General features: G+C 36.1%; 1 protein-coding gene across 4 annotated transcripts in view; it reads left to right on the forward strand.

The window, feature by feature from the left end:
• Positions 1 to 22,960, forward strand: part of MAP3K20 (mitogen-activated protein kinase kinase kinase 20) — a 172,232-nt gene that overhangs the window by 103,803 nt on the left and 45,469 nt on the right. For all 4 annotated transcript variants that reach the window (XM_063429738.1, XM_063429741.1, XM_063429740.1 and 1 more), the window contains exon 11: positions 8,132 to 8,267. In XM_063429738.1, coding sequence (XP_063285808.1) covers positions 8,132 to 8,267 — 136 coding nt within the window. The remainder of the gene's footprint in view (positions 1 to 8,131; positions 8,268 to 22,960) is intronic.

The following is a 22,960-nucleotide window of genomic DNA, read 5'->3' on the forward strand; positions in this document are numbered from 1 at the left end:
AAAAGATATCTTGAGTTGTAGTAATGAGTCATGTGATAGGGTAAAGTAAATTCCAGGTATGTCTGATATATCAGCAAAGTTACATTGACCTCCGAAGTATTGTAATCTAGGTATACTGTGTTACCTTCCCCAGAAAGCAATACATTAACTATACCAACAAGAAAACAGTACTAGCCACTGAATATCCACGTGCAGCAAATCACTAGGGTTTTTAGAGACGGTAAAGTTCAGATGTGGCCAAACTTTCTGAGGCAATCCCGATCTCCCATTGTTTTCAAAGAGAATTCTCTTGTATGCAGCTTGGTGTTTTTTCCATAGAAAGTTATCAGAACCTGTACAAGTCACGTAGGGGTTGTATGCTGTGCACACAAATTGAGTTCTTGTAGGGGTCTGAATAATGGATAGCATTTCATATAATTTTATAATGAGTGGGGGGGAGGTGATGGAACCATGTTCAGCAACCTTCTTGGTGTTTTATTTACATGAATGAAATGTAGGTCCGGTTCCTATTATTAGAGACCCATAATTACACAGATATATCTGTATGAGTCATGGAAACATATATTTGACACAGAGAGGTGTTCATGAGACACAGGTTATGGAAGTAAATAAGCAAAGTCAATAGCTGGAAAAGGTCAAAAAGTGAGTGAGTAGAATCAAATAATGTCTGGAAGGAGGGACATGTTAGGTTGATGGAGTAGAGCTAAGTGTCTGTGTGACTTTGGATTAGTTCTGAATGTATTAGTTGTCTGTCTGTCTATCTGAAAGAACGAACGACCGGTGTACTCTTGGACATATACAGTAATATACTATAACAGCTCAACACAAAGTAGTTATGTCAAGCTACATTTATAAATGGGCTTGAAAAAAAAATCTTTATTAAGTATGTCAAATATATTATTAATACAAGGTAAACCACCTACAAACTGGATTAAAATAACATAAACGTGCTTGTTTGGGACATAGCTTGTATGGTATATGCCATTGTAGATTTGAAATCTTAAAAAATACTCCTAAAAAGTATAAAGAGACTACTTAGACTACTTTAACACACGATAAAGTAAGTGTCTGCCTATATTACCGATACCTATTGGAAGTGAATATATATATAGACAGTAAAATCCACTTGCTTGTATTTTATTAGAACACATTTATTGATGAACCTACAAACATCTGTTATATTCATTGCAAATTTTAAACAATCTATTGTATGAAGGTCTTTAAAGCCAACGGGCGGAACAATAGGCCTTAAATTATTATTGCGAAAATATTGCAAAATAAACATAATGCATTTCTAGACTTAAATATAACGAGATGCAATAATTTTTTTGTATGGCAAAGACAAGTCAAGCCTGACCAAAAACAGAAAACATCTCCAGAATAAATGGGCAGTTTATAATTTATGGGCAAACAAAGTCAGGGACAGGACGGAACTAATTTTGCCTTTCAACCCCCAGGGTATATTTTAGTTCTAGCATTTAGCTTTCATACCTGTTGGCCTCCCAGGTATTCATGTGTAATTTTTCACAGTTTGTAGTTGATTCTTCCATTCTTGCTTATGATACTTTAATTGCTATATCCGTTGTATTTCCGCCTTTGTATGATTTATCACTTTGTCATTCAGAAAGATGTGTAAATTGTATCGTACATTATACCATAAACAGCATTACACCGCTCCTACGTGTCTGCCTTAAATTATAGTCTTCCGTTCGCTACATATTTAGCAATAAAACATCATTAAAAACCCTTTAGCAGTTTTTACTTCTCAGAACTATTTTACATGAAGATGAAATTCTCGAAGCTTGTTCTTTATCATCTCAAACCATCTGCTCGTATTCACACTCGGGGGAAAAAAAGATTTTGCAAACAAATCTGCATCATCAGGGGAATTGGTACAAGATATTTCCCACTGCGGTCTATATTAAGATACATTGGACTTTGCCCAGGGAAAAATGTAACATGGATACTAAAATATTCTGAGCTTCCAGTGATATGCAAAGGAAACAATATAAATCTATGATTGATAGATAGAAACTAGGACTGACGGATAGGAACCCGAGCAAACAATTGCACAACATTATTTGCTTAACTGCAAAAAAAGAAATCAATAGCTTAGACATGCTATAATGTAAATGGAAAAAGTGACTGCAGGATGGGTTGTTGTAGCCAGATCACATGTAGGAGTATAAATAGATTGACATTATTCCCTTTTTGAATCATCAGTATGCCTCTAATGTTGCAGAACCCTCTTGTCAGTGCAAACTATAATAATATATTGTGCATTGCTCCACCTACTGTAGGAAATACAAATAGCATGCATTATGTGAAACCCTTGTGTTTTAGTGAATTCTCACAATAAATTAAAGTGAGCTGTCAGAATAATTCTCTATACACAAACAGTTAGCCTTGATCAAAAATGTAAATATTCTGTATTCAAAATAAAGCTGATCCCGTACCGAAAAAATAAAGTTCAAGTATCTTAATAAATATTTGCAAGACCAGACCAACTATAGTTCTTGTAGCAGTGTTTGTACAGTAGAAGAAATTAGAGCTGATTAGGTGTGATGGGAGCTGATGTATTTCAATATTCCACCTTCTCTGATGTTTGTCAATGTTTGATTTGTAATTTAAACTAGATTCTCCCAAGATTTCTTCACTTGATTTGAACCGTGGGTTTCTCACAATAGAAAACAAAACAGACAATAAATCATGAAACAGAATGCGATACAAAAGTCTTTTCTTATAAACAGTTATGGTGTATTTGCCACCCATGTGGCCACCCTGGCTTTTCTGTTATTGAAAGTGCCACCCCTTTTTTTATACATCCTTGCTGCATTGTACCACTGCAGGCTGATGGAGTGACATACAATTATGGTAACTCTAACTGCACCCAAGCATTCGCGAGAACCAACTTGCACCTCATATACACATCTAGCTATTTTCAAATGGATATATTGCCAGGCAATTAACCAGTCAGGTTAGGAGGCGCCGCAGAAAAGGAGACAAAAAATATCATCAGGAACTACTTGTTGCTGTCTTTTCACCATGGTCCAAACTCCCTACAAAATGCTCCTACCATCTTGTTTAACCCACACAAATTTAGGCTGTTCTGAAGGCAGTGGGGGAGGGTGATATCCTGCATTAGATGTGTAGCAATGAAAGTGCCATTTGAGTGTGTAAATGTGTAACTGTGTGTGTGTGTGTGTGTGTGTATGTGTATATATATATATATATATATATATGTATATAAAACAAAATATGTGTTTGTAATGCATTTGTTATACAGATCCGTTTAAAGCACTAATGTAAAGTAAACCCAAGGGTGTCCACTGTGGGGTAAATCCAAATTCTGTAAAGCCCTGTCAATCTAAAACATCATTTAAATCATAGAAGGGAAATTGCTCTACATTTATCCTAAGATAAATAGAATTTTACTGGAATAACAGAGAGGAGTAAGATTCTAAACATGTGCTCCAAGTTAAGTCATCACATTCTATTCTTTCTTCGGCTGAAGCTTGATGTGCACACTTCTGAGCTAAAAAAAAAAAAAGTTCTTCTGAAATATCTGCTTCGTGCCTTGATGCGGTCCAGGAGTCTCAGTCAACCACCCAATATTCTATTAATATACAATAAGTTTCACATTAAATATTTATAAACCTGACTTGGCCAGTGATGTTGGAGCAATGGTTTCAGGAAAAGTGGTCTAAGGGTATTTTTTTGAATAACCAAATTACACAGTTAATTGGTTTTTGAAGGTATAACTATGATCATCCATTAGCAGCAGTTCATTTTTACTATAATGGTAACATGTGTTCCTATTTTATAAACCAGTTACTTCAGTCACAAATCCAAAAATTTTATATATGTCATGGAACCAGTAAGATTGGGCTTTCAATGTTGGAAATATCAATGTTAGCTCTTCATTTTTATAATATTTTATCTGTCTTTTTAGCACGAAATCAATTATTTTTCACTGTTAATGTATTATCAGTGGAAGAAAAGGGGGAAGAAAAAAAAACTATCGTTCTTTTTACATTTACCTTGCAATTTGTAAGCATCATTTAATGAGAATTCACCGGTGTCCAAGGTTTTGCGTTGGCAAGATCAAACCTTTCTAGTGTTCTCAGCTTCTGTAGCAAAATCCGTCTTAAGTGATAGGTGGCCATCCATCTGGTTTTGTCATGTTGACAGCGGAGAGGCATTTGCCAAAAAAAGTAGGTTTGCTCTAAGCTCATAAAAGGTCAAAAGAACAGTATGTAGAATTGAAACACGAGATACAAAATCTTTGTATAAAAATCTCATCATCTTCTTATTTGATCAATTTGCTTAGATCCTTATTTCTGGAACAATTCCCATTGCTGGCCGCCTACCGCTTACCAGTGGGGTATATTTTAATTCTTAGCGGTAACCCAATCTATATTTCTGCATTGCCTGGAACAAAATATGTGGGTCTTTGTAAAGATATTTTTCTTTGTTGTAGCAATGAATAAGTTGCCATGTGGTCGCACAAGCTTCTGTCCCCGTTTAATTTTTTAAAGTATAATAAAAAAGGTCATTTTGTGTACAGTACTCGTCCATATACGCTATTTTCATTTTATCCAAAAGAATACGAGCAGCTTCTAAATGGTCTTCACGGAAGTCCTACGGAGTTCTGTTAACTACTCTGCAAGGTAGAACCAACCCACTTAAACACATTTCACGTGCCGCAGAGGTCTAAAGATTCTTCTGTTCAATGTTTAACTTTATTAGGTTAGAGATTAAATTGAAGCATAAAAAAAGTTAATAACAGATGCGACATTTAGCCATTATGATAAACTAAACTTTATTTTGAAAAATTTGCATTTTAAAAATAGAGCAATTATTTTGAAAGAAGAAATTGGTTCTGCATAGGTCTGTAGTACATTGCAATCCATTTATTTGGATCTCGTATTATGGCAATTGTTCAACCTTTAGCAGATCATTGTCAAACCTTGGCTTGACAAAGACCTCGTTCAAGGTTAAAATGTTGCAATAAACTGATTGCTCTTTAGTACAGAAGTGAGTGAGGTCATTTTCTGTGTTAGATCCTTTGGAGATACTTTTTTTTTTAATTCAACAACTAAAAAATACCAAATTACTTTTATTTTATTCTTATACTATGTATGGGAATTTAAACCTTTTTTAAATGTGATGAAAGTATCCGAGATTTTATTGAAACAGTTATAAGATCTATATAATTTTTTTATACCAATTCTATACATAATCCTGGATATTACAGTTAAAATATGTGAATAACAAAATTATTATTGTTGTATATACTTTACTACCAATTCTTTTGATAAAAGCAATATATTGAATGTTATTACCAGAGATTAAATAATATTGTACATAAACTTGGTAGCACTGATTACCAATTACAATTAAGCAGTGGCGGCTGGTGAAGTTTTAAAATGGTGGAGTGCCAGACTTCTCCCCAAGAATTATACTCCTCTCTGCACTATACCGAGATACTCGCACAATACGGAGATGCTGAGCATAATACAGAGATGCTCATACAATAAAATAAGCTGGGCATAACATAAAGATATCTAAAAAAAACACATAGAGCTGTGTAAAATACTGATATGATCATACCACAAACAGAGGTGTGAAAAAATAAAGACCTAATATACAGGGCAATAATCATTACAGGTTAAAACAGTTTGAAATCAGATCAGTCCCCAGAGTCACAGCTCCAGTCATGCAGTTTGAAGCTTCACAACTGTTTAACTAGCCACAGCAGAAGTGTTCCTGATTGTTCAGTGACTGGACTCTTTAAAGAAGATGATGTGGATATATGCAATAGGAGTTTTTAAAACTAGTAGTGACAGGCAGCACAGTGTTAGAAATGTCCCCCTCCCCATGTCACCCTGGGCTTCCCTTGCTTTATACATATATTATAGATCTGGGTAAATTCCCTCACTTAATAATATTAAGTCACTAGGGCTATTGAGGGAGAGAAAAAGATAATATTATACACTTACATTTGGCACGGGCCATTAGCTGCTGCTGTGCTCTCCCGGTGTTTCCAATATGTCTTCTGGCTTCTCTCTCCTCTGGGCACTGTAACCACACCTCCTAGTTCTATCAGCCAATGATGGCCCCTTAATAGAGAGGTCAATAGCATCCCTCCACTCCTTGGCAGCTGGCTCTGCTGCCCAAGTGGCAGCTCAATGGAAATTCCTGAAATTCCTTCGTAAAGGACACTAAGCATGTGCAAAACCTGCCAAAAACAGGCCAGATTTAAAACCAGCCCTATTCTTTGACATGTCTAGATGCTCTCAAGTAAGCTTCTCCTAAATCCAGAATCCCCTCTAGAAAAACAAGTGTTTCTAATTAACTGCAAATACATTTCTATCAACATAAAAACTAGTATTAAGAATACATTACAATAAATAGGGGTCACAATAAGTGACAACAAATACATATGTTAGAAAATACAACAATGAATGACATGGAATGTTGCAGTCATGGTGAGTTTGATTGACAAGGAATGGGACTGAAGGGGAGCAATTCTGGGCTGAAGCACACCCATGAATGTAGTTTCAGTTTTAACAGACACATACACAATCAGACCTGGATCACGTTCAATGTATATATATGTTTCTGTGAGTCTTTACATACTAATTCTACTTAAGCAACCCAGTGAGATTTCTGGAAATGTATTTATTCGATCTATAAAACTGAAAATGAACGAACAAATGTGGTTTTGAAAGTTTGTAGATCTTTGTACTTGCAAAGTCCGTTGGAAAAGTTTGGTTACAACCAAGCTATTTTCCAACATGATCCAATTTAATGCAGCACTGTTACTGCCAACCCTAGGACATCTAGTTCCCCTGGAATTTTATGTTTGGTTGCTTGCTAATGGACTTGTGTTTCATAATTCATATTAATATAAAGCTAAATTGTCAAACGTGTACGCACACACAAAATACAACACAAAATGTGATGACAGGTCCTCCTTCAGTAACTGCCGTTGAGCTTTGCATTCAAAGTGTGATCTGGAGAAATCTGTAGAACTTTGCTGTTAGAAGAAATTAGCAGCTGAGGCTGTGTCAGTGGATTACCATTTCTGTTATTTTTAAAAGTAACAGCATACTTTGCAGTGCTAAACAGTGAGTAAGAAAACATGCAAGTAACTGATGCCAAACATATTTAGACATACCGGAACAACAGTTGTTCAAGACATAATCAGATGAGCTCAGAATAATAATTACAAAACTTACATGAACGATGAAAGTACAATCTATGCAAAATAGTAGTGTTGCTGAGTTTACAGTCTGTATCTTATTATATACATTACTTAGGAACGTTTACATATGACATGGAGAGTTAGAGCTGGCAGTGGGAAGACACGTATTTCCTTATCAGACTTAATTGTCCAGTTGATAAATTTTCCTTAAAGGAATACATTTTCCTTATAGGAATACACATGTGAATTCTTAACGCTATAGTGCTAAAACCAAGTTAGGTGACCAGTCCCCCTTAACTCCCTTAAAAACTCACATTTATTCGGCACTAGCTCCGCCCCATTGGCTGAGATAATCCGAATTGACAATCTCAGACAATCTAATGTACATGTGCAGCAGAACGCTGCTCCGTGCCAATCAGCATCTCCCCATAGATGATGCATTGAATCAGTGCATCTCTATGGGGAATGTTCAGTGTTTATATGCAGGGCATGTACACGCTGAACGTCAGTGCTGCACACTATGCAGCACTAACCCGGGAAGCACCTCTAGTGACCATCTTAGTGACTGCCACTGGAGGTGTCCCTAGGCAGTAATGTATATGCTGCCTTTTCTCTAACAAAGGCGGTGTTTACATTAAAAAGCTGTTACATTAAAAGCCTGCAGGGACAGGTTGTTGTTCTGGTGACTATGGTGTCCCTCTAAGAAATGGAAATTGTAAGGATTGCTTTCTAAAAGCCTAGAAATTACAGTAAATATGAATAAGGAAGTCTTGGAAAGTGAACGTTGGAGACAGGAAAAGAGAGCAGAGCACAATTGGAGGTTGTTGGTTGTAATGAAATATTTCTACTTTATTATCTAGGTAGAGTATGTTGTTTACTTTCAAAAACATAAAATTAAGTGAAGGTTCTATCGTTGTGCAGGTGTGAAATTGAAGAAACCTTGGAGAGGCTTAAAAAGCTGGAGCGGGATCTAAGTTTTAAAGAACAGGAGCTAAGGGAGCGTGAGAAACGTTTAAAGATGTGGGAGAAAAAGCTCACAGAACAGTCTCATACCCCTGTAAGTATGTGCGTTTTACCTTTCTTTAGGTTCAGCCTAATTAATTTTCAGTTTGGCATGCGCGAATTCTGTGCATTGTGCTGTCAAAATAAGCGCTGTAATACTGTGCTGGATATGCAAGTCACTGTTCGTGTGTTACCATACGCTTGTTCTTATTGATCGTAACACTACTGCACTGTTGTACTAAATGTTAAAAATATGCACCAATAAAAACAAAAATTGACAAAAACTAAAAAAATTGCAATGCTAGCACATTGTGAGCTAAGCAATTTTAACCATGAATATATATTTGTAACAATCACCGCAATATATTTATTGTTATTATGTAATATAAACATTTACATTCTAGCTGTATGATAGCATATATTGCAGATTATTGGACAGTAAAGAAAATGGCATTCGGAATTAATTATCTTTGATTCATTGCTAGTGATTTGGCTTGAACAGTAGATAGATGGAATGTTGAAAAAAAAATAGATTGAATATTATAGAACAGTACATAAGCATGAATACATGCCATAGTGTTAAACAATGATGTATGCATTATATGGTGCCGAAAGATACCAAGTAGATCACATTTTATTCCTTATATGTGAGAATCAGAGCTATGGATTTCTTAATATCACACAATAGCCCATATATAAATGAAATCTTTTGTTTTTTTGTATTTTGCCCTCACCTGGCTGTTGGACCATCATTTTGACTTGATGCAATAAATATTCCTGCTGTTACGGTAATTGTGTTGGCGTTGTAATGGCTAATGTATTGAATGGAGATTACAAACTGTGTAGTCTCTTTGCCTGTACAGATTTACATTCATATCACATCTAGACATTTATCTCTATTATATGATAAGAAAAGAAGTATTTTCTTTTTCTTTGAATTTATTCAAAACTGACCCCATCTGGGAAGACAGACATATATTATTATCATCAAGTATTGTCTGTTTACATCACACAATAGATTTTTTTTTGTCTGTCTTTGATCAGAAATTTGATGTGTTGTTGTACAAACAAATTGTTCAATACATGTTAGAAAAGGAATGTAAAACTATGCAAAGCTGTGTGAATTATAACAGGTTAACACTGTAATTGCCCTGGTTTCCAGATGCATAATTCGGAAGATATCTTTTAACGGATAGACCAACAAAAATAGAACATAGCTGTTGTTGATGATTATCATTAGTACGTTTAACCACTACTTCCTCTACAGAGAGAGGACATGTCTATACTACAGTACAAGATACTGACTAAAAATGAGGAACAGAATAACAGTTTGAAATCTGCCACCTTTATATTTGTACATATTTAGTAAAATCTGAACAGGTGACATAAGAGAACGCAATAAAAAATCTGGAACCGTAAATTTTCTTCACTAGATACATGGGATCTTATTCTTTACTGCCATGTTCTCCATGAAACTCCCGACAACCTTATTTTCTAAGAGTTGCATCAAGAGTTGTGATCTGTAATTTGAGCGAACTGTAATGTGAAAATATGGAAATACAAGACTGACCTCTTTAGATGATCCCGTTGATCGATATATATATATGCGCGTGAACATCATTTCCCTAGAAATCTCTCCATTCCATCTATTGAGGTAGGATAGAGAGATCTTGACCATGAAAGAGTCCACTACTCTACTCCTTAGAAACATTGTTGGACTGGTTGAATAGATTTCTCATTCCTTTATCAAGTAGGATTTGTCGTCCACCCATTTAAAGCGCTGCGGAATTTGACGGCGCTCTATAAATAATATAATAATAATAATAATAATAAACCATTAAGTTGGGTAGTAGAAATATTTGGACCCGAAGATGTACATGGAATATTGGCAAAAAGCTAAATGTACCTCTTCTGGATAAATATTTTGTTCTTGATATTAAATAATAACTAATAATATATTTCTGTATACAGAAAACAAAATCGCAAGGAAAAAAATATTAAAAAGTCTTACTTTCCTTTGTAACATACTGACCAAGTTATCAAATTAGTTTTATTTTCATTTCTTTATTATTTGTTGTGTAAGTTTGTGCTGTTAACTGTAGCAGTGTGGGTTCTTCAATAATCATTAAGATTTGAGTTTGTTTTACATGGAGGTGATAGTTATACATTTTGTTCAAGGAAACATTCATTTCGGTGCTTATACTACGCTTTGCTGACATCAATTTAAAAGTGTTTAGCAATTTTGTTCTGCATGAGAAGAAGACATAAATTGTTTTTTGCCAAATAAACACGGGCAGAATATACAAAAAAATATTAGATACATTTACAGTTTTAAGCTGCCTGGTATTACTGGTTATGTATAATTGTGTTTGCCTTGTATAAGAATATAGAAATAAACATTTACTTAATCGAAAAATATAAGTATACAAAAATAAAAAATAAAAAGTTATATCGACTATTTCTTGCTGAACAGTTATATTTATTATTATAGTGGAACATAAAAATGTGTTTACAGTTTGTTCATTCATGTTATGTGACAAGAGTAGTTAAGATCTTTGTGTTGTGTGTGTATTGAGGGTTTTTATTAGATTGTGTTCAGTACATTAATATATATTATCAGTTCCAATGGTACTTATTAAAATCAGGCAACAGACAAAAATTCCATTTTAATGTAAAAGAAATTTTGCACCAAATCATATAATAAAAGTGTGAAACATAAAGTTTGCATGTGACCTAATAATTCTATGAACCAGCTGATTTAATGCTGATTTTTTTGAAGAGCCAATGGTAGATGCTGAAGTTTAAACATGGTGGGCCATTATTCTCTCTTCCAGAATTAGGCTCTGCTCCCTTACACTCATGTTAACATTCCCAGACCCAGGGAGAAGTCATGCCCTTTTTAAAACCACAAGCTTATATTATAGATACATTTGAAAATCAACAAGCACTTTAAACTCCACCAATGATTCTAATAACCAATGACAACCTCAGAAGAATGGGAAAACGCAGCCCTGTCTTTTAGGGCTTTCTGAATCAGTTGTCCCAATGCAAAGTTAATGATTGACATCAGAATTCCTGCTAGAACCCACTATGCATACCAATGAGTCTGTAGTCAAAACGTGGCATTTAGTTGCTCAATGTCTCAAGTCATCAATAAATAGAGATGAAGGACATCCCAAAACTAATCTTGACAGGCAGAACATGGTGTTTTTTTTAAACACAAAATATTATTCTTTACAATGCCAATTAATAATTTTTATTAATATTGCAATAAATAATTGGGGGAGAGAGTTTGGCGCTGCCCTGTATGCCTATATGCACCCAAAATAAAAGGAACATTAGAGAAAAAGAGTCACTAAGACAAAACTATGGTGATATACTTAGGTCCCATAATAAAATGAAGGTCTGTCCAAAATAAATACAAAAACATGGTAGACCTACTAAAACTAAACTGAATTATTGGAGAATAAAACTTAAAAGAAAAATTATGTAACATTTTATTCTGTTATTATGATAAAAAACAAACAAAAGAAAGCATTGTTAAAATAAAAAATATTGTTCCAGTAAAAAAAATCTATAGGAAACAGACCCATTGCTCTCTACTTACTGTAGGAAATTAGTTGTAAAATAACCAAACCTGTAAAATCCGTTTTCTTTATTATTTGGGGTTTAGATGTAACAAAATATATTCCATTCTCCTAGAAAAGGCTGCTCACCACCTACCATTCCTTTGAGATTCATTAAAATTAAAACGCTCTTCTAAAATACAAACATAATATAAAATCAATAAAAAAATATACTAGATAAATATAGCTTAGCCCGCAGGGATACTGAGGTTACTTGAAGCAAGCAGCAAGCATATCTGATATAGAAATTATATTACAGTTATTTTGTCATAAAGATTCTGTCTTTCCCTGAAAATAAGACCAGGTCTTATATTAATTTCCCCCCCGAAAGGTTACGTTCGGGGAAACTTTCCTGAACATAGATTAGCTTACTTGCGGATGGAATTCTGCAAATCTATGTTCAGGGAAACTTCCTCGAATCTGTATTCCCATCACTTTAGTGTCCCTGTCCTTATTTAAAAACAGCCCCCACCCTTCTGCATGCTTCCATTTGCCGTAAAAAATAAAAAATTAAGGATTTACCTACCTTTTTCCAGTACCGATGCTCCCTCGGCGCTGCTAACCTCTACTATGATAGTGCAATCTATATATACATTCTATTTAATTTCGAAAAATATAGAACAAACTTATGTTTAAGAAAAGTATGCTCTGGCAGTCTGTAGAAGAGAATTGCATTTCTAGCATGGGGAAAAAAATCCAATATCATGTATAGACACTTTAGAGTGAAAAAAACCCAAATGTCTGCCAAAAGTTGCAGATCTTTCAAGTGACCACAAATAAAAAAAAAATGTGTTATTTTTATGGGCTTGCTTAAAAAAACAAAAACAAAAAAAACGTTAAAAAAAAGTCTGCCTTAGGCTGAGAGCTGCTTTATCAAAGTAATAAAAATAATGTACAGACTGGACTGGACCTTTAATATGTTTTGTTATGGTGCAAGCAGAGCCGATCAAGGGTGACATTTATTGGGATATTATCACTCTGTAATGTTCTGCCAAGAGAAAGGATCTCAGGAACTTTTACAAGAGAACTACAAATTAATTGGCTGACCTGCCAGGCAGTTGGTAGTGATGTTTGACCTCTACATCAGCTTCTAGATCCTTGAAAGGAGACAAGTCACATTGTGTTCTTGCTGTAGAGAATAAATAGGGATGTACTTACAAGAAACAAGAACACAGCACAGGGTGAAATTGTTGAGTGTTCAGAAATGGAATAGAATCCAATTATATCGTGCAATACCTTTTTGGGCACAGACCCTCATCTAGCAGGATAGACAAAACAAAACACAACATATGAAAACATTATTTTTAGCAATGAGATCTTACAGGTTAAAAACATATATTTAAAGATTTATTTCAAATTTATTGTGGCCGATTACTTGTGTTGTATATTTCCTCTGATTCATATTATGGCTAAATACTGTGATATTTATTGTCATTATTTTTTTCGTGAACATCTTACCTTTTGCTGAGAATTCCTGGAAGAGAAGCCAGTAGAGAGCCATTATCAGGCTTCCAAAGGACATTAAAAGGTCCATGTTCTGAAAATATGGAACTACACAGCTCAAGTAGTCGAGCTCAGTGATACAGCAATTTTATATAAATGTAAAAAGTTCCCTGGTTGTAATATATGGATCACTGACTGGATATATGTTGTAGTATATATATTATCTCTTATTTCTAAGGGGTTATTCAGTGAACATTAAATTGTGATGTTGGGCAAGATTTTTTTCCACTAAGGGCAACATTTACAAGAGTCTCTTGTTTTTAGTTTTGGTTTTTATTGCTTTTTTGGGGCATTGGGGCAAAGGTATGGCAATTTGGTATTTATTAGCTGGTCTAAATGAATTTAATGGCAAAGGTCGGTGTTTTTTCACCTAAATTGTTCAATAAACCCTTTTGGTGCCCTGCGGAGAGTTGCTCATTGCGCTGCTCGGTTTTCTGGAAGGGGAAGTAAAACAAGTAGAATAATGAATACATGTCTAGGATCCATGATTATGTGGCCTCGGGAGTCCCCAAGTACCTTGTCCTATTATTAAATGCACCAGGAGTGATATATGCTTCCTTTTAAAGCTATCTCCTGTCTTTTGTTTATTCAGCTGAAAGTGTCATGGCAGACAATGAGCCTATCTACACAGATTTTCAACCATGTGTCTATTTTTAATGAGAGGGTCAGATTTGGGTGGGGAATGGGCAGACAAACCACCTTGTACACGCAGCTCTCATGCATTCTGGGAGATAAAAGGTGTCCGATAGCATTGTGGGCTAGAGGTGTTATTGCCCAAAGGCATCCCTTTAAACTAGAATGCCAAAATTCATTGTGTGTTTTGTTGGGGCAGGGACAAGAAAGTGGGCCAAATGTACCCTGTATGTATCTCCACCCCTTACACCACCAGCTGAGTCGTGCTCCCAGGTAATCTCAAAACAGACTTATGTTTTAAAATTCAGATTTATTTCCTTTTATTTTTATGCTTGTGACCATAATTGTACTTCATCTACTGTTACCATTTTTAAATTAAACTTGAAACTTTAATTTTTATTTTGAAAAGTATGTTATTTTTACAGTGCAGATTATAGAAATCAAGCTTGTGATGCCACAATAGCACTTACAAGCATAGCAATAAGTGACAGTAGCATGGCATTCAGGAGAACTGCACAATTTTATATTAATAATGGTCAGGCTACGTAAACATGTCTAAACATTAGAAGCAATAAAGAATGTAGATTAAGAATATATCTTAGACATGGAGATAATGAACAATGTAAGAACCGAGAGGCCCTGAGGACAGGTCAAGCACCAGGCGTCACAGATATTGCAAGAGTTACTAATACTAGGTACCTTAAAAATCGGAAAACTATAAGCAAAATAATAATAAATCGAGTAGATGTTGAAGCAAGCAAAATAAGAACATATAACATGAAGGCATCAGAGGGGAATGTAAACCAGTCAACAAGTGTCATAGTTCCAGGTCATCCCACACCTCTATGGGGCAGGTCCGAGTTAGGCAAGGCAGTTGTCAGTCATATGTGCTGAGGCTTAGGTCGCTGGATCATCAGAGTGAAGTGTAGTCACAGCTGTGGCACCAAAGAGCACTCCTCAGGATAGTGTAGGAGAGGTCCAGTGCTTGAGTGGACGTGTTGTTGAGTAGTGCCCCGGCTTCATCCATGTTGCGCCAGCTCGGGCGTCTCTGTCTATGTCAGATTAGCTTCAGACTTAAAGTTGAGTGTCTTCTCTAGGAATGCAGTGAGAATCGCCGAGGACTTCTGGCTCTTGGGGGATCGATACTGTGCTATCCCTGCCTGGCTCTGCCTTTATCTTGATGATCTCAGCCAATCAGCAATCCTGAGGATCTAAGTCAATCCAATGCTTTCCTAACATTGTGTTGCACCAATCAGCATCTCCTCAAGGAGATACATTGAATCCACACATCTCTATGAGGAGCATTTAGCATGTCCATGTTACATTGAAAAGCGTGCAGGGACTTGCTATATACACCAGAACCACTACATTAAGTTGTAGTGGTTCCGGTGACTATAGTATCTCTTTAATTTTACTGTGAAATTAATATTGGTTAATTTAATGATCTGGCTCCATAGGCTGAAGTTAATTATGTAATTATCTGTTTTTTTTCTCTTCACACTTAACACAACTGCCTATTGGCATTTGTTTGCGCCAGGCAACATTTGGCATGTTTACCTAGCAGATTGTATCCTCCATCACAGTATTGAAAGCTGTATGTCCTTATTGCTGGAGGTCTCAATGTTGTTTATGCTATTTCTTTATTACTTATCTGCGTTACTTTACTTTATAAAAGGAGGTTTATATCTCAATGCATTCTACAACTGCAGCATAATCTACGTTATAGCTACTTCATGGCAATGCGACTTGCTTAGTATTTGCTTTTATTTCAGAAAACATTTTGCTGTACCCCTGACATTTACTCAAAAAAAAAAAAGTAAATAAATAAAAATGATATGGAAAATAAGTTGCTGTCTTTGAAGAAGTAAAAGTGAAATTTGATTGGCTGGGCTTTCACGATGACTTATTCTGTTTGGCTGTGGGGTATACTCTGCATTAAGAATGCAGCGGTAATCTTATTTTTTTTTGTTTAGTTTTTCGGGAAGTCACAACAGGGAGCCTGACCTCTTAACGTTAATGGACACCCCATGATAAATATAGAGTGAGAATTTTGCAAACTATTTATCAGGTCCCTTTTCATCAAGTCTGAGCTTCTACACTCCTGTGCGTATCGTGAAGATTGACAGTACCTCCTAGCTTAATGGGGTTCTTCAAAACTCTTAAATTAAAAATTTTGGGGCGTTGATTTTTTTGGGTTGCCTGCTGTATAATGATGCTTTTACATTGTATGATGTTTCCGACTGAAAAAAAGTCAGGAGCACCCAACCTTTTATTCCAAATATCAAGAATCAACCTATGTTAGTTCCATTACTTTTGATATTTACAGATTATACTTGTAATAGCAAGTCCAGTATTTTTCCCATATTCCCATTTTTGTTAGTATAAATATTATTATAAATCGTGTTTGTTTTGTGTTTGTTTTTTATTGTGTCTTTTATATCAGTGATAGTAATACAAGATTTAGACTGTAACGTTTTATGGTAATTACATTTTTTTCTTCACGCATTTTCACAATGTGTTATCAACAGCGAACAAACAAAAAAAAATTCTATTTGCAGCGGATGTAAAGTAATCTCTATAACTTTAATCAGTGGGGTGGAAAGGGGCTGGCCTAGAGCAATACTGGTTTCACAAAGCATTTCATATAAAAATAGTTTGCATTTCACACAGAACAAAAACACACATTAGTGAATTATCAGATTTGAACATTTCCCTTTAAGGATGCATAGAGAGATAATAGGTTAAGGCACAGGGTAAAAGTGGGTGGAATAGGATAATTAATGGCACTCAAAGAATCAGACCTAGTTTACAGTTTAAATTCTATGCATGGCTTCACACGAACACACCTATTCTTATGTGGATTGATTGGTAACTGAGCATGTCACAGCAAAACCTTGATTAATATTGGCAAATAAAAGAAACCAGTGTATTTCCTTGAGAAAAGTGTGATTTTATGCATGATTTAACATTACAGTTTTTTAAGCTGTGTTGAAATATATAACAATCCTAATAATCAAAATACATATTTACGGAAATAAATCATGTTGTATTTCATTTGTGTGTTTACTCACTAAGCAGGCAATTGGAAAATTAATTAGTAAAATTCAAATTGATTCAAACTCTCTGCTGAGAGTTTTTTTTAATTTGTCACAATTAATTTTTTCGCGAATAAAGCCCTATATAAGTAAACAAATTCAGAATAAAAAAAATTTAAAAAATCGAGCGTTCACTTTTAAAGGAACCCCAAGTACCATAACCACTACAGAGCACAGTTGCAGTTTCAGTGCCAGATAATCTAAATGCATGGACAGTACTAGCATAAAACATTTAATAATTCCATAGTATATATCTCATAATTCTGTCTAGGAACCATTTTTTTTTTATTATTTTTTTATTAAACTAGAGCTATCACCAAAGGAAATGTTTAAAAAAAAAAAAAAAAAAAGCCTCTCTATCTTGCGCTAATTTTGTTGAAAGTGTTTTAAAGTGTTGAAAAGATGTATTAATAATACATTTGTGTCTGCCGTACGCAAGGTACATTTTCATCACACATTTAGCAGCTTCGTCTTTCCTGATTTTTCCACTAATTATACAACAAAGTACATTTAAAATGCTGCAAAAATGAGCAACTAATGAAGTAGAGGTCAAGTGCTTAGTGTAAAAAATATTATGTTCTAAGCACAAGAGAGGGCTAATGCTTGTACAGAAGTGTTAATAGAAGTACCTGCTGAATCATGTGATACAAAATGACACTCTACATATACATAATTATTTTTTTAAGCTTTATAGATAAATGTAAAGTTTCTGGCCCACTTTAAACATATTAGTATGAAATGAATTATGGTAGCAGGATGATATATATAGTAAGGCGAAAAAAAAATATTTGATCCCCTGCTGATTTTGAACGTTTGTCCACTGACAAAGAAATGTTCAGTCTATAATTTTAATAGTAGGTGTATTTTACCAGTGAGAGACAGAATAACAAAATAAATCCAGAAAAACGCATGTCAAAAAAGTTATAAATTGATTTCCATGTCAATGAGTGAAATAAGTATTTGTTCCCTTATCAATCAGCAAGATTTCTGGCTCCCAGGTGTCTTTCATACAGGTAACGAGCTGAGATTAGGAGCACTCTCTTAACGGGAGTGCTCCTAGTCTCAGCTTATTACCTGTATAAAAGACACCTGTCCACAGAAGCAATCAATCAGATTCCAAGCTCTCCATCATGGGCAAGACCAAAGAGCTGTCCAAGGATGTCAGGGACAAGATTGTAGACCTTCATAATGCTGTAATGGGCTACAAGACCATCGCCAAGCAGCTTGGTGAGAAGGTGACAATAGTTGGTGCGATTATTCGCAAATGGAAGAAACATGAAATAACTGTCAGTCTCCCTTGGTCTGGTGCTCCATGCAAGATCTCACCTCGTGGAGTTTCAATGATCATGAGAATGGTGAGGAATCAGCCCAGAACTACATGGGAGGATCTTGTTAATGATCTCAAGGCAGCTAGGACCATAGTCACCAAGAAAGCAATTGGTAACACACTACGCCATGAAAGACTGAAATCCTGCAGTGCCTGCAAGGTCCCCCAGCTCAATAAAGCACATGCACAGGCCCATCTGAAGTTTGCCATTGAACATCTCAATGATTCAGAGAAGAACTGGGTGAAAGTGTGTTGTGGTCAGATGAGACCAAAATCTAGCTCTTCAGCATCAACTAAACTCACTGTGTTTGGAGGAAGAGGAATGCTGCCTATAACCCCAAGAACACCATCCCCACCATTAAACATGGAGGTGGAAACATTATGCTTTGTATGCTATGGGGACAGGACAACAGCACTGCATCAAAGAGACGATGGATGGGGCCTTGTGCCATCAAATCTTGGGTGAGAACCTCCTTCCCTCAGCCAGGGCATTGACAATGGTTTGTGGATGGGTATTCCAGCATGACAATGACCCAAAACACACAGCCAGGGCAACAAAGGAGTGTCTCAAGAAGAAGCACATTAAGGTCCTGAAGTGGCCTAGCCAGTCTCCAGACCTTAATCCCATAGAAAATCTGTGGAGGGAGCTGAAGGTTCGAGTTGCCAAACGTCAGCCTTGAAACCTTAATGACTTGGAGAGGATCTGCAAAGAGGAGTGGGACAAAATCCCTCCTGAGATGTGTGCAAACCTGGTGGCCAACTACAAGAAACATCCCAACAAGGTTTTTGCCACCAAGTACTTATGTCACTTATAGACATGCAAATCAATTTATAACTTTTTTGACATTGTTTTTTTCTAGATTTTTTTTTGTTTTGTTATTCTGTCTCTCACAGTTAAAATACACCTACCATTAAAATTATAGAACGATCATTTCTTTGTCAGTGGGCAAACGTTCAAAATCAGCAGGGGATCAAATACTTTTTCCCGTCACTGTATGTGCAGCCTTGGGAATGTCGCTAAAATTACTGTTAACAAGATCTCAGTTAAGTATTTTCAGAGATTGCAGAAAAGAAGTGTGAACTACAGCCCCAATTTATTATTTAACTACATTGCTCCTAGACTCCCCTGAGTGCTGGGCTGGCAGAGAATTATGGGTAGTCCAGCATACTTTTGAGATGGCAACTTGATACACAGTTGCATAAAAAAGAACAACAATGCTATAGGAACACTCCCAATATTGACTGTGTCTGCAATCAAGTAACTTACCGTATATACTCGAGTATAAGCCGAGTTTTTCAGCACATTTTTTGTGCTGAAAAACCGGAACTCGGCTTATACTCGAGTCAGAGTCTGTATTATGGCAATTTGCATTGCCATAATACAGACTGAGGGAGAGGGGGCTGGCAGAGATCTTACTTACCCGTCCTGCAGCTCCTGTCAGCTCTCTCCTCCTCCGCCGGTCCGTTCAGCACCTCGGTCAGCTCCCAGTGTAAGTCTCGCGAGAGCCGCGGCTCTCGCGAGATTTACACTGTGAGTTGACAGAAGAGCTGAACGGACCGGCGGAGGAGGAGAGAGCTGACAGGAGCTGCAGGACGGGTAAGTAAGATCTCTGCCAGCCCCTTCTCCCCCCCCCCCACTGAACTGCCAATGCTGGACCACTAGGGAAGGAGCCCCCCTCCCTGCCATGTATCAAGCAGGGAGGGGGGACGAAAAAATAATAATAATTAAATAAAAAATAATAAGGAAAAAAATATATTAAAATAATACAAAATAATAATAAATAAAATAATAAAATTGCCCACCCCCCCACCACTGCAACACACACACACACACTGCACACACACACACACTGCACACATACACACACACACACACTGCACACACACACACACTGCACACACACACACTGCACTCATACACACACTGCACACATACACACACACTGCACTCATACACACACACACTGCATTCATACACACACACACTGCATTCATACACACACACTGCACTCATACACACACACACTGCACACATACACTGCACTCATACACACACTGCATTCATACACACACACACTGCATTCATACACACACACTGCACTCATACACACACACTGCACACATACACACACACTGCACACATACACTGCACTCATACACACACTGCATTCATACACACACACACTGCACACATACACACACACACACTGCACTTATACACACACTGCACACATACACACACACACACTGCACACATACACACGCTGCACTCATACACACACTGCACTCATACACACACGCTGCACTTATACACACACGCTGCACTCATACACACACGCTGCACTCATACACACGCTGCATTCATACACACGCTGCATTCATACACACACACTGCATTCATACACACACACTGCATTCATTATACACACACTGCATTCATTATACACACACTGTAAATAAATATTCAATTAATATATTTTTTTTAGGATCTAATTTTATTTAGAAATTTACCAGTAGCTGCTGCATTTCCCACCCTAGTCTTATACTCGAGTCAATAAGTTTTCCCAGTTTTTTGGGGTAAAATTAGGGGCCTCGGCTTATATTCGGGTCGGCTTATACTCGAGTATATACGGTAATTTTTTTAATTTATTTTAATTTTGAGGTGCTGTCCTGCCATTGAGGGTATATTTCCTGATATCCCACTTGTTGGGACACCATTGAACTGTCCCAAAAAGCATAGCGTAAGAGACAGGTTCAAGTATGTTATCTCACCTTTTCATGCCCCCTGTGGCCACCAGACCACCAGAGGCGATGTCACCATCGGTGGACTTTGCAAATTTGGCAAAGTGCCTACTTGGTGACAGCGCTGTTGTAAGGTCAAAATAGCCAATTTGAAAAAAAAAATCCTTTAAATCCGCTACGCTGATCGTTTCATTACTTTGGCCTTAAATTTGAAATTTTATTTGAATTCTAAATAATCCTGTAAGTATTTGTTATGCATTTATGATTGTTGCATATAGAGTTACTAAAAATATATATATATTACTTCCCAGTAAAAAGTGAAAGTCTATTGGGGGAATGTTCAGCATCTCCATGCAGAGCGTGGAGATGCTAAACGCCATTGCTGCACACTCAGACAGCTACTAGAGGTGTTCCTAGTCAGCATATAAAATGCAGGGTTTACATTAAAAAACCTGTTTAGACAGGCTATGAACATGCAGAGCCACTACATTAAGCTGTGTGGTTCTGGTGACTATAGTGTCCATTTAAGCAGGAACAACATCTCTTTGCCTATGTCTATAACTTTTAGCATTCTTTAATTTTGTACTTTTATCTTAGTGCATGTTATGTTTATCTATGTAATGTAAACACATTTTTTTTTTGCATGATTTAATATTTGCATTGCACCTTTTGGCATGTGTTTTGTAAATCAGAAATCCATCTCATTGTAACCAATAAATAACACATCTACCACTTTTCTTGGCATCCATGTGTTTTTGTTAAAAATTGTTTCAATTTCCTAACATTTACAAAATTGTTGCACGAAACACAATGCATGTTTGTCCTTTAAAACAATCCATTATGTATATATCGTGCTTGCCTACGCTATGTGTATATGCCTGAGATTTTGTTATTAAAACCATTGTATTTGTAGCTAAATATGTTTTAACTGTGTTCAAAAAGCTGAAAATAAATGTTTTTTTCTCTATTGTCTCAGACTCGTGTATGGAAAACTTTTACTTTCAGTTCATGGCATACATTTTTCCAAATAATATTTAGTTTACAATGTAAAAATGGATTGATATCCCATTATCTGTGAGATATTACATTATTCATACAAATCTACTCATTTTATACATTTCTGTTGACTTTCTTTTTAAAATTTTGAGGTCCTCCACAGATAATGTAAAAATAAGTTAGCCTTTATATTTTTAGGGAAACTAATAAAAAAAAAGGGAAGCTATAGGGCAGGTGTCCTCAAACTGTGGCCCTCTAGATGTTGCTGAACTACAACTCCCATGATTCTCTGGCTATCTATATAATTCAAAGAATCATGGGAGTTGTAGTTCAGCAACATCTGGAGGGCCACAGTTTGAGGACCCCTGCTATAGGGAAAGGAAAACACAGTTCCTCTAGGGTTGATGTTGGGTAGTTTGGTTATGATAAATCATAAACTTCAAAGATTGAATGGAACAAGTAGATTAAATTGACTAATCATGTCATTAGGATATGAGACAATTTATTGGCAAGGTCGGATGGAAAATTTCCCGGCCAGATAGAGTTAGTTACGTTTTAGTTACTTTCAAGAACCAATATAGCAGATTGTTGTGATGAGTGACAATCTTCTTTAACCCCTTAAGGACCAAACTTCTGGAATAAAAGGGAATCGTGACATGTCACACATGTCATGTGTCTTTAAGGGGTTAAGTGGGGTTTCAGAGAGATTTGGAAGCTTGGCAAAGTAGGGGAGAATCCGAGGTGAAGTTGTTATGGTGGTTGGAGTACCCATGAAGTGTTCCTTTAAAGAGGAAGAGATTCTGGAGACGTGGTTATGTTAAAATAT

The sequence above is a fragment of the Pelobates fuscus genome, chromosome 8 (assembly GCF_036172605.1).
Source record: "Pelobates fuscus isolate aPelFus1 chromosome 8, aPelFus1.pri, whole genome shotgun sequence".
NCBI lineage: Eukaryota > Metazoa > Chordata > Amphibia > Anura > Pelobatidae > Pelobates > Pelobates fuscus.